The sequence below is a fragment of the Hordeum vulgare genome, chromosome 4H, assembly GCF_904849725.1.
Source record: "Hordeum vulgare subsp. vulgare chromosome 4H, MorexV3_pseudomolecules_assembly, whole genome shotgun sequence".
NCBI lineage: Eukaryota > Viridiplantae > Streptophyta > Magnoliopsida > Poales > Poaceae > Hordeum > Hordeum vulgare.
The window spans coordinates 580,236,623-580,252,610 of NC_058521.1; the positions used below are offsets into that span (position 1 = coordinate 580,236,623).

General features: G+C 48.1%; 1 protein-coding gene, 1 non-coding gene and 2 pseudogenes across 2 annotated transcripts; 3 read left to right on the forward strand and 1 right to left on the reverse strand.

Annotated features, from left to right (window-relative positions):
• The first annotated feature begins 1,747 nt into the window (after positions 1 to 1,747).
• Positions 1,748 to 4,906, forward strand: LOC123450810 (annotated as a pseudogene).
• Positions 4,907 to 4,913: 7 nt separating this feature from the next.
• LOC123450811 lies at positions 4,914 to 7,138 on the forward strand (annotated as a pseudogene).
• Positions 7,139 to 8,704: 1,566 nt separating this feature from the next.
• On the reverse strand, positions 8,705 to 8,775 carry TRNAG-GCC. The gene has a single exon. It is a non-coding gene; the product is annotated as a tRNA-Gly (tRNA).
• Positions 8,776 to 12,014: 3,239 nt separating this feature from the next.
• LOC123447220 (BTB/POZ and MATH domain-containing protein 2-like) lies at positions 12,015 to 13,347 on the forward strand. The gene has a single exon (XM_045123803.1). The coding sequence runs from the start codon at positions 12,042 to 12,044 to the stop codon at positions 13,137 to 13,139; it is 1,098 nt and encodes a 365-aa protein (XP_044979738.1). The 5' UTR covers positions 12,015 to 12,041; the 3' UTR covers positions 13,140 to 13,347.
• Positions 13,348 to 15,988: the final 2,641 nt, after the last annotated feature.

Below are 15,988 nucleotides of genomic sequence, written 5' to 3' on the forward strand. Positions count from 1 at the left end.
ACTAGGGATTAAGTTCAATTTGACTAGTCGCGACATGCAACCAAAATTAACATGACACATATGTGAATGCCACACATTTGATTTACTATTGTTGCAACATGATTAACAACTTTATTACAAACATCTGCCAAGGGTAAATGGAACAGGCCTCGTAACTCATAGCCTTTACCAACAAAAGTTCCATACTTGGATATTAAAGACAAGCGTGTAGCCATCTCTGGAGAGGAGATCCGCTAACAAGATTTTTATTGATGGAGGGGACATAATGCACGTTCTTCAGCCGCACGACCTTTCCTGAAGTAAACTTCAGATCAACCATGCCAACACCACGAACAGAAGCACTTGAACCGTTGCCCATCAGCACTGTGGAAGTCCCTGCGGTCCAGCATCCTTCATGTCAGTGTCACCAATGACAACATTAGCGGTCTTGCCGCCTTTCCCATGTTAACGCTTTTCATAACGGTTAGGGCAGTTAGGTGCCCAATGATCAGGATCTCCGCACACATGACAAACACCTTTCTTCTTGTCATTCTTCTTCTGGAAGTTGGTGTGCTGTACAACCTTGTTCTTTCCATCGAACTTTGCTTTACCATCAAACTTGCCCTTGTTCTTCTAATTGTGGGGCTGGAAGTTTTTCTTCTGTACCAGATTGGCACTAGATCCTCCCTCAATACCTCGAGAACGTGTGTCTTTTGCACTCGGCTTTTCTTCAACATCAAGAGTACCAATGAGATCCGAAACGGGAAACTCCTGCCTCTTATGCTTCAGTAAGGTAGCAAAGTTCCTCCACGAAGGAGGAAGTTTAGTGATGATACCGCCGGCAACAAACTTGTCCGCTAGCATACAATTGAAGTGCTCAAGTTCTCTAGCAAATGACTGTATCTTGTGAGCTTGCTCAACCACGGAGCGCTCTCCAGTCATCCAGTAGAAATAGAATTGTTCCATGATGTACAACTCAGTACCAACATCCGAGACCCCAAACTTGGCCTCGAGTGCATCCCACATATCTATTCCATTATCAATTGACGCATAAGCATCAACTATGTTCTCACTAAGAACACTCAAGAGAGCAACCTTAAACAAGGTATCCATTTTTTGAAAAGCGTGTTCCTGTTGAGCATCATAATCTCCTTCAGGTTTGCCAAGAGTGGCGTCATAGCAGCTCATGGTTTGAAACCATAGAACGGCTCTCACGCGCCACCTCTTATAGTGGATACCCTCAAACATAGGAGGTCTCATGGAAGCAGCAAAACCACTCGGGGTAACTGCCTATCATAAGGTTTTTGGATTATTGGAAATCTAATCGATTTACCAAATGATTTTACTAGCAGAAATAATAGACAAAACACGACTACCATAGCAAACATAAGATAAGCCAAGCGATTAAAGAGAAAGTATGGAAATAACATCTGAAAAGATGAGTAGTAACGGAACATATCCAAAAAAGAAACTACACCAAGAAGTTGCAGCATGAACTAAAACAAGAAGAACACAAGCACGTACTGAGTTGCAGATGCAGGAGCAGTAGGGTTGGTGTTGGTGTTGTCGTTGGACATGTTGCTGAAGAGGTGGTTGACGTCGGGGAGAAGTCGTCGTCCGGAAAGAGGTCGTTGGTGTCCGTGATGAAAGCCAGTAGTCGCGCCAACCACTCCCCAAAAACCTTATCACCCTTCTCTCGTACAAGACTCAAAGAGACGGGGTTTCGAAGGCCTACTGTCCCGACCGACGGTGCATGCCGCAAGCCGGGATGGGGAAGAACGTAGCAGCAGCAGAGAGTCTGAAACCGGTGGCGAGAGGAACTTCTGATGCATCTCTCTGGAGAGGAGCGACCTCCCTTTTATAGGCGCTCGTGTTCAATTCTCCACTACAGCAAAACGTTCGGCTTCCGAGTAACCTTTTGTATATCTGTTGTGCGTGGAAAATTTTAGTTTGGCTTGTTCCCACGCCGCGCAGCGCCGCGTCGCGTCGAGGCAGGCGGAGGAGGAGCGTGCATGTATGTCTCTCTTGTTCTCATGCTCATACATGTGTGGAAACATCCTCCTTATAAGGAGGTCTAACTCCTACTAAACTAGCAATGTGGGACTAAACTTTTCCATTCTTGCCTTCCAGAAATGGGTTGCATGGGCCTCTAGGATTTATTAGAAATTTTTGAAATTATTTATTGTGCTGGTCCAAAATAGGTAGAATTCCAACAGTGCAGTAGGAGTGGTCCTCGTCCACGACAACAACTTGCCACTCCTCCGCGAGCTGGCTTGGAGTGGCAAGTTGCTGGAGGATGCGCCAGCTTGGAGCCTCGCCCATGGTACTGATGACCTGGAGCGGTGAGGGAGGTGGAGCAGATAGTTGCATGGTTCATATCTGACGGGCTGAGTGGGTCGCCCAACTAACTTTTCTGTCGGAGAAGCTCTCTTCATGCTTGCCGGATGCCATGGAGATGTGGAGAAGATGGTGCAAGAAGGAGATGGGGTGCGGAGGTGTGCTGGGATTTTGACTTGGCATGTGACATTGTGTAAATAGTGGGCGGATGCCCGATGCCAAGCAGTGTTTTTGTTTAATGTTGGCCGGCTAAGGAACGAACGTGTGGTCGGAGTAGGTTTCTCATCACACACATGAATTTAATGAAGGAAGGGAGACAATCTACAATCATATGAATGCGGCAATGAGACATGTTCAGCTGGGCATGCAACAGACTGTGTTCTGGACTGGCATTAATGCACAATGGCCATACAACGACATAAATGCGGACCACTGACGACGGACGGAAACATTAGGCTGGCCATAGTGGGAGTAACTTAGGTGGTAACATATACTTGGGACTAACAAACATGCTGATGTGGCAGATAACTAAAGAAGAGAGAGAGGGTTAGAGTAACATAGATAGATACCATAACATATTAAATCCTATGCTACTATGTGTCATGCATGTCAATAAATGAGGTTTTCTATGATACTAGTTTATGATACTATGCACTATAGAGGTAGTATCATACAATAGTATCATATGCATGATACTACTATATGATACTTCCTACTATGACCAGTCTTACGGGGAAAAACACTTACGGGGAAAAACACGTCCAAGCCTATATGATACTACTATATGATACAAACCAATGCAGGACCGTCGGTGTTGGAGATGCCCTAATGTGGCATTTCTATCTGGCTTGTACTCCGGTTTACCATTGGAACTGGAAGGTCGTCACCTTTCATTTTGAAAAAATAAACCTTTGGTCCTGCCAGTCTGCCACAAAGTGTGATGCTATGGGCAAAATGGACAAATTTAACCTCTTTGCTGAATGAATTCACAGATTGAACCTAGTTCAAAAAAAATCATCGAGCTGACCCTTTTATATGACGCCCGACGCGTAGGCCCCACACTACACTATGTAACGCCTAAGTCATCGGCGCCACATAAAAGGGTCACCCTGACGCTGCAGGGTCCACCCCGGTCATGTGACGCCTAAGCCTCGGGCGTTGCACATGCTGCAGTGTGACGCGGAGCTCTTAGGCGCCAGACATGCACTTGATGGGTTCACGAGATAGCGCGCGGCCTGAAGCGCAGCGGGCACCGTTTCCTCTGGGTGCTGCGCGGCCTGCCGGCTGACACCATGATGGGCGCGGGAGACCCAACGGACGCGAAACTCGTCGAGCTGCTCCCGGAGGGCTTCCTGGAGAAGACGAAGGGGAGAGGGCTGGTGTGGCCGACGAGGGCGCCGCAGAAGGAACTACAGCACGCCTGCTTGACCACCCAAATGGCGTAGCTCTGAAGCATTGCTTCTTTTCTACAACTGAGAAGGATGAACTGTATCTAAACTTGGTTCTCGAGTATGTGCCTGAGACTGTCCATCGTGTTGTCAAGCATTACAACAAGATGAACCAGCGCATGCCACTAATCTATGTGAAGCTGTATACATACCAGGTAATATTTCTGTATGTTTTGATAATTTTTCTTGGCACTGCATTATATTTAGGCGTCTGCTAATCTCATTTTTCTTTGACAGGTTTGTAGGGCTCTGGCTTACATTCATGGCAGCATTGGAGTTTGCCACAGGGATATCAAGCCACAAAATCTTCTGGTATGCTGATAACTCACTCATCTTCTGTTGGTCTCAAAATCAATCACATGCTTTTATCTGTGGATTGATCTTTCTGAACTATAATTGTAGGTAAACCCACATACCCACCAGCTGAAACTGTGTGACTTTGGGAGTGCAAAAGTTCTTGTTAAGGGAGAACCAAACATATCATATATTTGTTCCCGTACTATAGGGCTCCAGAGCTCATATTTGGTGCTACTGAGTACACTACGGCCATTGACTGGATGTGTTCTTGCTGAGCTTATGTTAGGGCAGGTAAGCAGCTTGCCTTTCTTGTACATCTTGAAAGTAGCCCTTAACAAATAAGCATTATACTGTTATTTCATATTGGCTTACAAGGTCATTTTGTTTGGCAGCCTCTGTTTCCTGGTGAAAGTGGTGTGGACCAGCTTGTTGAAATCATCAAGGTAGTTGCCAGTTTTAGTGCTTAGCAATCTGTTACCCTTTTTTTATATTCTAGGAAAAAATTCTTATCACAGAATTTGATCATTTGCTACAGGTCCTTGGTACCCCTACAAGGGAAGAAATTAAATGCATGAACCCAAATTATACGGAGTTCAAATTTCCACAGATTAAAGCACACCCATGGCACAAGGTGCAAATCTGTCTAGTGCTGTTTATATACTGTTAGGAATTGCTGCATATCAGCCTACTAACGCATATGCAATCTTTAGGTATTCCATAAAAGGATGCCACCTGAAGCTGTTGATCTGGTCTCTCGGCTCCTCCAGTACTCGCCCAACCTAAGATGCACTGCTATAAGTATTATTCATCATGTGGTTGGAATAAACAGGATACTACACTCATAGATTACTTATGAAGGGGAGAGGGCTGGTGTGGCCGACGAGGGCGCCGCAGAAAGAACTACAGCACGCCGCCGTCGGTGGCTTCGTCACGCACTGCGGCTGGAACTCCATCCTCGAGAGCCTCTGGTTCGGCGTGCCCATGCTGCCGTGGCCGCTCGCCGCCGACCAGCACCTCAACGCGTTCGTGCTGGTCCACGGGATGGGCGTGGCCGTGCCGTTGGAGATGGACAGGGAGCGTGGGAACTACGTCAAGGCGGCGGAGCTCGAACGGGCGGTCAGGTCGCTGATGGGCGGCAGAGAGGAGGGGGTGAAGGGGAGGGAGAAGGCCATGGAGATGATGCGCGCCTGCCGCAATGCCGTGGAGCAGAGCGGTTTTTCCCACGCTTCGTAGCAGAGGATCTCCGAGGAGCTCGTCGGAGGCGCGGTGCTGCCGAAATGCACATGGCGCCTAAAAGCTCGGCGTCACACTGCACCATGTGCAACGCTCGAGGCTTAGACGTCACACGGCTACGGTGGGCCCTCCAGCGCCAACGTGGCCCTTTTGTGTGGCGTCGACGGCTTAGGCGTCACATAATGTAGTGTGGCGCCTACGCGTCGGACGCCACACAAAAGGGTGAGCTCGGTGAATTTTTTTTAAACTAGGTTCAGCCTGTGAATTCATTTAACAAAGAGGTTAAATTTGTCCATTTTGCCGATGCTATGCCTTGCATTTGCATATGCATGCAGTTATTGTGTATGACTGCACGCACGTCTCCTCGGCAAAGGTACACGTCCCGATTTTACGCGCCCTATACCTATGCACGCGCGCCCACTCGACCGCCGCGCGCGGCAACACGCCCCGGTACCGGTGCTGCATGGGCTGGCCAACTGCTTGTGTGCTACGCGCCATTAATGCAGGCCAAGAAAGAATCGTTATCGTTCTATAAGAGCATCTCCAACAGTCCGTATGTTCAATCGTTGATATAAATGTTCACGTCATCAACCAACAACACATCATACAAGCACTTCAATGGAGTGTATGTTAATTGTATGTAAAATAACTAAGCAGGTTCATTAAATATTGAAGAAATAACCATGATAGCCTCGAAGCTTGTGCGTGAACCGTTGCTTCAAGTTCATACGATGTCATTCTCTTTCTTCTTTTATTATAAGTCATGTCATCAAAATCATCTACGTGGCAATTTTACCAACGATGATCATACGACCATGATGCCCTAAGATCGTCCCAAGCTTCCCCTCTCATCTGCCATTCTTCCAAGCTGGCTGGATATCTATCTACCTCTATCTTGTCCACACTGATAGTGTTGATGATCAAGTCCACGCCCGGTGCAAGATCACTTTGCTCGACCAGGACGGGGAGCCGGTGCCGGCGCACGGCACGGACAGCCAGACCTGCCACGCCTTCTCCAGCAACACAGGGCCATGGGCTGCCCTCAGCTCATCACCAGGAAGGACTTGGAGGAGTCACTTTACCTCAAGGATGATGTTTTCAGCGTCAGGTGCCAGATCACCGTGCCCAGGGAGATCTTCACACGGAGCCCATCTCGCTGCTCGTCGCCGCGCCGCCTTCCGACATGCACCGCTACTTTGGCCGGCTCCTCTCCAGCGGGGAAGGGGCAGATGTCACGTTCGAGGTCGGAGGCGAGACGTTTGCGGCGCACAGGTGCGTGCTCGCCGCTCGGTCGTCGGTGTTCATGGCGGAGTTATTTGGACCGATGAAGGAGAACACCGATGCTTCTGTACGCATCGCTGACATGGAAGCTAAAGAGTTCAAGGCCATGCTCCACTTCATCTACACCGACTCTCTGCCGCCCATGGACGACGAGCAGGAGGTGGTGGTGATGGCTCAGCATCTGCTTGTTGCTGCTGACCCTCGAGAGGCTGAAGCTGGTCTGCGTCGAGAAGCTCTGCAATCACATGGACGCAACGCAAGCACCGCGGCGACTACGCTGGCGTTGGCTGAGCAGCATTCCTGCTGGCTGCTGCGGGCTCAAGGACTTGTGCTTCAAGTTCCTTGCGTCCCCTGGCAATATGCTGAAGGCCGTTGTGGCCAACGACGGCTTCGAGCATGTGAGGAGCAGCTGCCCGTCTGTCCTCAAGGAGCTCGTTGCCAAACTTATACCTTGATTATTTGAGACATGCACCGCCCTCTCTGGCTTGGTTATCCTGCAATTTCAAGTAGTACTGAATCAATGATGTATCAGCAATTTATCTACTAGTAGGACTTCTATTTGAGCTGCTTTTTTCCATGCTACAGATTATCAGTGGCAAAAATTATCGATACTATGCAAATTAAGGTTATCTTATTATATATGTACTCTGAAAATTCTAAACCTGCCACCTAATTTTTACTGTGGTGCCGGTCCCTGTTTTTCTGTTAAACCCATAAAAGCAAATACAATAAGGTATTGTTAGCAGGCTGTAAGGATTAAAATATTATTATTTGCTGAATTGGATGAGAGAAAAGAGGAGAGAGAAAGGAAGCAGGCTCTTCGTGAAGAGCCAGCTCTAGCACGTGCTCCTAGGTGCTTTATGGGAATGAAAGGTGGGTCATATATGATAAAAGGCTAGCTCTAGCGCAGACCCATCACAGAGCTCTCAGCATGGAGAGCCTCACGCTAAAGCATCACCTGAGCTTCAACAAGAGGCTGCAGCAAAGCCAAATGGTGCGCAAGGAGAACAATAGAAGTAATCGAATCCACTCTCTCTTGGATGTAAATCTGTTGTACATGTACAGAGTTTAATGTTCATGCTGCCTGCCTGTACATTTTGTGCCTCCTTCAACAATAGAGCAGAGAGAGATACTTCTGTAGCCATGTCCATAGGCCTTTAGTGTTGATTGTACAGCAGACTGTCGCAGTTCGTTGATTGCTTGTAGAACTCGCTGTGTTCAGTAAGCATGTAATATAACGAAGACACGCCTTCGGTCATGCCGTGTTTGAACTTTGAAGAGGATTTAGCTTGCTAGTCAACACCAGCGGCAGCTAAGCAGAAACCAATGAATTCCTAGAGTATGTATATACAATCGGCTGAAGTCTATCTAAACGAATTCCCTATAGAAATGTGGAAGCTGGATTTGTCATCTACCCAGAATTCTTCAGTGCCTCAAGTGCACTTAAGCTTCATGAGTTGGTTTAAATTTTTAAGCTTTATCAGTCGATAGCTAGCTCGGATCTTCTACTCCATTTGTAGCTAGTAAAACAAGTATTTTGATTTTCTTTTTTGCATGAAGACCACCTGCTGATATTATCGTCAAATCTAACCTTGTGGCTATGCGGAGATGTGACGCATGCTGACATCCCCTACTGTTTATGCTGGGAGGCAATTAAGCTCCATTAGCATCTTTTCTGAAAACTGCTTGGTGCTTATGACATTCCATCTGAACTTCTCTTCCCTACAAGTTGCATGTGACGTGTAGCAACTACAAGCATGCTATACAAAGTATCAATGGACAATGAGATTCCCTTTTACATAATGTTGAATGTTCCAGAGGCAAAATGAGTACGCATCATCAGAACAAATGCAAATCTTGGTCTTGCCTAAATCATGTCCTAAACACCAACACCTGTTTTTTTTAATGGAACACATGCCTTTTCTATTAGCTAAAGAAAACGAGAAAGAATCAAAGAGATCAGAAGGACAATGCTAGTTTTGTCTGATTGCCAAAAAAAAATCATGTCCTAAACACCAACACCTGTTTTTTTCAATGGAACACATGCCTTTTATTAGCTAAAGAAAACGAGAAAGAATAAAAGAAATCAGAAGGACAATGCTAGTTTTGTCTGATTGCCAAAAACAAATTGCACCAGCCGGGAATCGAACCCGGGTCTGTACCGTGGCAGGGTACTATTCTACCACTAGACCACTGGTGCTTCTTGTTTATTTATTAAGCACAAATTTTAATATTGTTAACCTTACAAGTTTCATGCTTATATAGCAATAGCGAACCTCTCACGTGTAATAATTGCGTAGAGCTTTTTATAGGTCTAGCATTTCATGCAAGTCCCTATTCTTTGTTCTCTTTACAGTGATTTATGTGAATTTTTGGAAATGTATTTTTTTTTTGGAAAATTATTGGCATGGTCGATTTGATTTTTATCTTTTTATTGTTATTAGTACATGGAATTGTTTGTCTATTTCAAGAATTGCGCATGAACATTCACAATGTTTAAATTTTGTACCTCAAACGTCTCTATGAAAAGGCTCAAGCTTGGGTAAGGGATCAATTGACTCGGGGTGTCATAAACACGCGCCAAACCTACCTTCAATTGATTCATCGTTCTTCCCTCAACAAACTTTGTCCAAAGCTACAATTTCTTGATCCGGTCAACTCTAATTCATGAAAAACGGTGTTGGCTCCGTAACGAAGCATGGGTGTTTTGCCAGTAGTAGAAAAAAAATATGACAAACACGTATGTTTAACTGAATGACAACTTGCATCGAGTCAGACTAATGACTGTCCCGAACGGGGCCTAATGGCTTATCCCGCAAATTAGCTCCCGCATTCATCCATGGATAAAAGGGGATCAACCTTCGAATACAGATGCGGGAGCCGGTCATGTAAAGTTAGCCACATATGTCCGCTTATATTCTAAATGGATTTTAACAAAAAATGAATAAATTTGATGCAAACTCAAACAAATGAGAAGATACTCATTCTTAGTTGGATGATTTTCACATAAAATCAGATGCTTTTCATGTAAACTGGAGCACATTTATTATATTTACACATATTTCAACTTGACCTGACTCTAAACCTAGGCTAAAATGACATTCGGTGCCTGTTCCCCATCCCAGTCCGGCCACGAGCCATGGAAAATGAAACCCATGTCTCCTGTCCAGCTCTCCACTTCGACGGCATGTCTTCCCATGTCCGACAAACCACTTCTCGTACTGCCGGGAGCCCTGGAGGTATATGCTACACCGAGAGGAGAAAAATAGACTCCATCTTCTCTTTGTTCAGCAATGGCGCTCATTGGAGTGGCATGAGAGGGATATGCTTCAGCCGAACGGGAAGGGTGGCCTTCGCTTTCGTGAAGCAAAGGCCTGGGCTGTTTTTTGGTGCTGGGGAAGGGGGGCGGGGGGTTGGCTTGCAAGCATGAAAGACACCGACTATGGATGTTGGCATTGTGTCAGCAGTGGCCTTGCTGAGACCCAAGCAGCGGCGACTTCCCATGTTCTATGTTTCCTTGATGTTGGCGGCGGATGTGCTGGCCGCCGCCTCGTCGATCTCCGCAAAGCTATCTTCTTTCTCCGTTGGCAGGGCGCAATTTCGCGTACTTTGACTATGGGTGGCGCGATCGCAGGTGCAAGGAGGAGTGGGCCTCGTCCACGACAGCAACTCGCGACTCCTCCGCAGCTAGCTTGAAACGGTGAGTTGATGGAGTATGCGCCAGCTTGGAGCCTCGCCCATGGTACTGACGATCTAGAGTAGTGAGGGAGGTGGAACAGAGAGTTGCATGGTTCATATCTGGCGGGCTCAGTGGGCCACCCAGCTGCCTTTTATGTCGGAGAACTTCTCTTCATGCTTGTCGGATGCCATGGAGATGTGAAGTGGAGAAGATGGTGCAAGAGGAGTTGGGGTGCAGAGGTGTGTTGGGATTTTGACTTGGAGTGTGACATTGTTTAAATAACGGGCGGATGCCCGATGCCAAGCAACATTTTTGTTTAATGTCGGTCGACTAACAAATCGAACGTGTGGTCGGAGTAGGTTTCTCGGCACACACAAGAATTTAATGAGAAAGGCAGACAATCTGCAGTCATTTGAATGCGGCGAGGAGGCATGTTCAGCTGGGCGTGCAGTGGGTGGCGCTCTCTCAACCGGCACGCCGCTTCAATGCCGACAATGAGAGGTCGCGTCCACTCTGGACTGGCATCAATGCGGAGCGACCACTCTACAACGACATAAATGCGGGCATCTGACGATAGACGAGAACACATGCAGACGAAAGAGGAGAGTTTTGGATGGGCCACGGTTGCCAGATGCGAACGTGGCAGCGGTCCGAACGCCCCATAACCCCCACTTCTATTTTGTCTTCGGTAGTTTGGTTTACTTAAAAAACATGTTCAAATCGGTCTGCGAACCGATGCAGGACGGTCGGTGTTGGAGATCACCCTGGGCGTTTGGGTACCCTAACCCGCTACCCGAACCTAAAACGAACCGAATTACTCGAATTGTCGGGTAATACGGGTATCGGGTTAGTGTTCGGTTCTCATTTCCTGGCTATTCGGTTTTCAGGTTAGGGTTCGGGTTCTAGTCTGAAAAACCCAAAATAACCATACTATCCGAATTATTCATACTAGCCGCCAAATTATTCATGCTATCATTACACTTACATATTACCCATACTAACTAAAATACCCAAACTATCCAAAATAGCCATACTATCTGAATTATTCACACCAAAAGCTCATATCTGCTCCGAATATTTTTGGTTTGTTTGGGTAACCGAGTTACCCGAACCAAATTTTTAGATAATTTGGGTTTGGTTGTTTTTTTGATAGAGATTTTTTTTAGTTTTTATTTTTAAATACCCAAATTAATCTATAACCCGAACTATCCAAACCGAAATAACCAAAACAGCCGAAGCCCCAGGCTGAGTTGGAGATGCCTTAACGTGGCATTTCTATCAGCTGGTTTGTACTCCGGTTTACCGTTTGAACTGGAAGGCCGTCACCTTTCATTTCGGAAAAATAAACCTTTGGTCCTGCAACAAAGTGTGATACCCCCGAGTAGTACTAGCACACTTTGGAGTACTAGCACAGGAGTATGGTGCAGTACGGTGCTTTGCAGCCGCGTCCCCTGCCCCGATTGTTTGCCTATGCACACTTCTACTCCCTATGCATATGGCATGCAGTTAGTTATTGTGTATGACTGCACGCGCGTCTCCTCGGCAAAGGCACACGCCCCGATTTCACGCGCCCTATGTACGCATGCACGCGCCGCCCTCGACCGCTGCGTGCGGGAACACGCCCTGGTACCGGTGCTGCGCCGCTGGCCGACTGCTCGTGTGATGCGCGCCATTAATGCTGGCCAAGCAAGCGTCGTTCTCGTTCTATAAGACCGTCACAAGCTCCCACGCCCATTTGCCATTCTTCCCGGCGACGAAATAGCAGCTCCCTCCTTTCCAGGCTCGCCATGTCCGGCTCCCCCCTGCCCTCCGTCGGCGGCGACGGCGGCATGCCGTGGCAGACCGCTTCGGCCATCGTTGCCCGGCCATTGCCCGTCTCCGGCTCGCACGTCCTCAAGGTCGACGGCTACTCCCGCACCAAGAGCCTCGTCAACGGCAAAGGCGTCACGTCCGAGACGTTCCTCGTTGGGCGCCATCGCTGGTACTTGAGGTACTTCCCCGACGGTCACTCGGCAGGCCAAGCTGGCTGGATATCCATCTACCTCTATCTTGTCCACACTGATAGTGTCGATGATCAAGTCCACGCCCGGTGCAAGATCACTTTGCTCGACCAGGACGGGGAGCCGTTGCCGGCGCACAGCACGGACAGCCAGACCTGCCACGCCTTCTCCAGCAACGCAGGGCCATGGGGCTGCCCTCAGCTCATCACCAGGAAGGACTTGGAGGAGTCACTTTACCTCAAGGATGATGTTTTCAGCGTCAGGTGCGAGATCACCGTGCCCAGGGAGATCTTCACGGAGCCCATCTCGCTGCTCGTCGCCGCGCCGCCGTCCGACATGCACCACCACTTTGGCCGGCTCCTCTCCAGCGGCGACGGGGCAGATGTCACGTTCGAGGTCGGAGGCGAGACGTTTGCGGCGCACAGGTGCGTGCTCGCCGCTCGGTCGTCGGTGTTCATGGCGGAGTTATTTGGACCGATGAAGGAGAACACCGATGCTTCTGTGCGCATCGCTGACATGGAAGCTAAAGTGTTCAAGGCCATGCTCCACTTCATCTACACCGACTCTCTGCCGCCCATGGACGACGAGCAGGAGGTGGTGGTGATGGCTCAGCATCTGCTTGTTGCCGCTGACACGTATAACCTCGAGAGGCTGAAGCTGGTGTGCGTGGAGAAGCTCTGCAATCACATGGACGCAAGCACCGCGGCGACTACGCTGGCGTTGGCTGAGCAGCATTCCTGCTGCGGGCTCAAGGACTTGTGCTTCAAGTTCCCTGCGTCCCCTGGCAATATGCTGAAGGCCGTTGTGGCCAACGACGGCTTCGAGCATGTGAGGAGCAGCTGCCCGTCTGTCCTCAAGGAGCTCGTTGCCAAACTTACACCTTGATTATTTGAGACATGCACCGCCCTCTCTGGCTTGGTTATCCTGCAATTTCAAGTAGTACTGAATCAATGATGTATCAGCAATTTATCTACTAGTAGGACTTCTATTTGAGCTGCTTTGTTCCATGCTACAGATTATCAGTGGCAAAAATTATCGATGCTATGCAAATTAAGGTTATCTTATTATATATGTACTCTGAAATTTCTAAACCTGCCACCTAATTTTTACTGTGGTGCCGGTCCTGTTTTTCTGTTAAACCCACAAAAGCAAATACGGTACTGTCAGCAGGCTGTAATGATTAAAATATTATATTTTTACTGAATTGAATGAGAGAAAAGAGGAGATAGAAAGAAGCGGGCTCTTTGTGAAGAGCTAGCTCTAGCACGTGCTCCTAGATGCTTTATGAAAATGAAAGGTGGATCATATATGATAAAAGGCTAGCTCTAGCACAGACCCATCACAGAGCTCTCAGCATGGAGAGCCTCACGCTAAAGCATCACCTGAGCTTCAACAAGAGGCTGCAGCAAAGCCAAATGGTGCGCAAGGAGAACAATAGAAGTAATGGAATCGACTCTCTCTTGGATGTAAATCTGTTGTACATGTACAGAGCTTCATCTACACCGACTCTCTGCCGCCCATGGACGACGAGCAGGAGGTGGTGGTGATGGCTCAGCATCTGCTTGTTGCAGCTGACACCTATAATCTCGAGAGGCTGAAGCTGGTCTGCGTCGAGAAGCTCTGCAATCACATGGACGCAAGCACCGCGGCGACTACGTTGGCGTTGGATGAGCAACATTCCTGCTGCGGGCTCAAGGAGTCAAGGACCTGTGCTTCAAGTTCCTTGCGTCCCCTCGCAATATGTTGAAGGCCGTTGTGGCCAACGACGGCTTCGAGCATGTGAGGAGCAGCTGCCCGTCTGTCCTCAAGGAGCTCGTTGCCGAACTAAGAGCATCTCCAACAACCACGCTTCGCGCCGTGTCTAAAAAATGTGTTTGCAGCGCGCGCTTCAGCTGGTTTAGCGTGGGGTTAGGCACTGGCTCCAGCAGCCGTGATATAATGCAGCGTGCGCCGCTCCAGCAGTGCCTAAAAATACAGCGCGCGCAGCACGCACAAACCACATATACATTTTAAAAAATAGGCGCAAAAACGATCAAAGAAACAAAATAAATCAACAATAAATAGTCTTACAATTCAAACAAATAGTTTATCCTTCAATACAACAAATAATGTAATAAACACAACCAATAGTTCATGAACAATACAATACAAATAATGCAATAAACAAAACCAAATCGCGGGGGCGCGAGCGGCGGCGGCGGCGCGGCCGGATGAGGGAGGAGCGAGCACGGGAAAGAGCAGGAGCGCGGGAGAGTCGCGTGCGCGGGAGCCGGCGCAGCAAGTAAGGGGCGCGGGATTGCGTTTCGGCCAGCGCGCTGAAATGAAAATGGCGCGCGCGCCGTTTTTACGCTTCCGCTGAAGCTGCCCGCCGCGTTGCGCGCGTGTTAAAACTGCCTTTTTTATGGCGCGACGCTTCTATAGCGCGGGTGTTGGAGATGCTCTTACACCTTGATTATTTGAGACATGCACCGCCCTCTCTGACTTGGTTATCCTCAATTTATAGTACTGAATCAATGATGTATCAGCAATTTATCTACTAGTAGAACTTCTATTTGAGCTACTTTTTTCCATGCTACAGATTATCAGTGGCGAAAATTATCGATACTATGCAAATTAAGGTTATATTATTATATCACCAGTGGAAAACGGGCCTTTGGCCTGGACCCTTTAGTCCCGGCCTCCATCTGAGCCGGGACTAAAGGCTCGGCCACGTCGCCCCAAATCGCAATGCCGTCCACGAGGCTTTGGTCCCGCCCGTAAGGAGCCTTTAGTCCCGGTTTGTGTCTCAAACCGGGACTAAAGGGCTACGCGGTGTGCAGCCCGCATGTGCGGCACCTTTAGTCCTGGTTTGTGTCTCAAACCGGGACTAAAGTCCTCTGCCTATATATATTGGCCACAACCCCCCTTTCCCCTCTTCCTTGCATTTTTCTTGGATGGAAGAGTGTGAGTGTGTGCTAGCTCTCCATTTTTTTTGGATGCACTAGAGGTGTTTGTTGAAATGTGTGTTAGAGCGATGCCGCTTCAGTTCACCGAACACAACTACAATATGAGATGCCCGAGCCACGCTTAAACCTCTTCCTCTTTATTTCTACTTATTCTAAAAGGTTAGCAACTATATATCCTCGTTTAGACCGTGCGGTACTAATTTTTAGGATCGTGATTGTATTTGTTATATTGTCGTATAACACAGATGAGCCATCCATGGATGTACGGTGATCGACGCACAACCGCTTACAGAGAAGGCGTGCATTCTTTTCGAGATGCAGCCGATGCGAACAAGCATGGTGGTGGCTATATGTTTTGTCCATGTGTTGAATGTCGGAAGGAGAAGGATTACACTTCCTCAAGACTCATTCAGAGCCACCTGCTTCGGTCCGGTTTTATGTCGGGCTATAATGTTTGGACCAAGCACGGAGAAAGAGGGGTTATGATGGAAGACGACGATGAAGAAGAAGAGAACGATGATGACAACTACCGATCTACGTTCCCTGAGTATGCTGATACCGCAATGGAAGACAATAAAGAAGAAGATCGGGATGAAGAACGGGAACCAGATGAGCCCGCTGATGATCTTGGCCGGATCATTTCTGATGCACGACGAGGTTGCGACACAGAAAAGGAGAGGTTGCAGTTCGAGCAGATGTTACAGGACCACAACAAATTGTTGTACCCAACTTGTGAAGATGGCCAGAAGAAGCTGGGTAGCACACTGGAATTGCTGAAGTGGAAGGCAG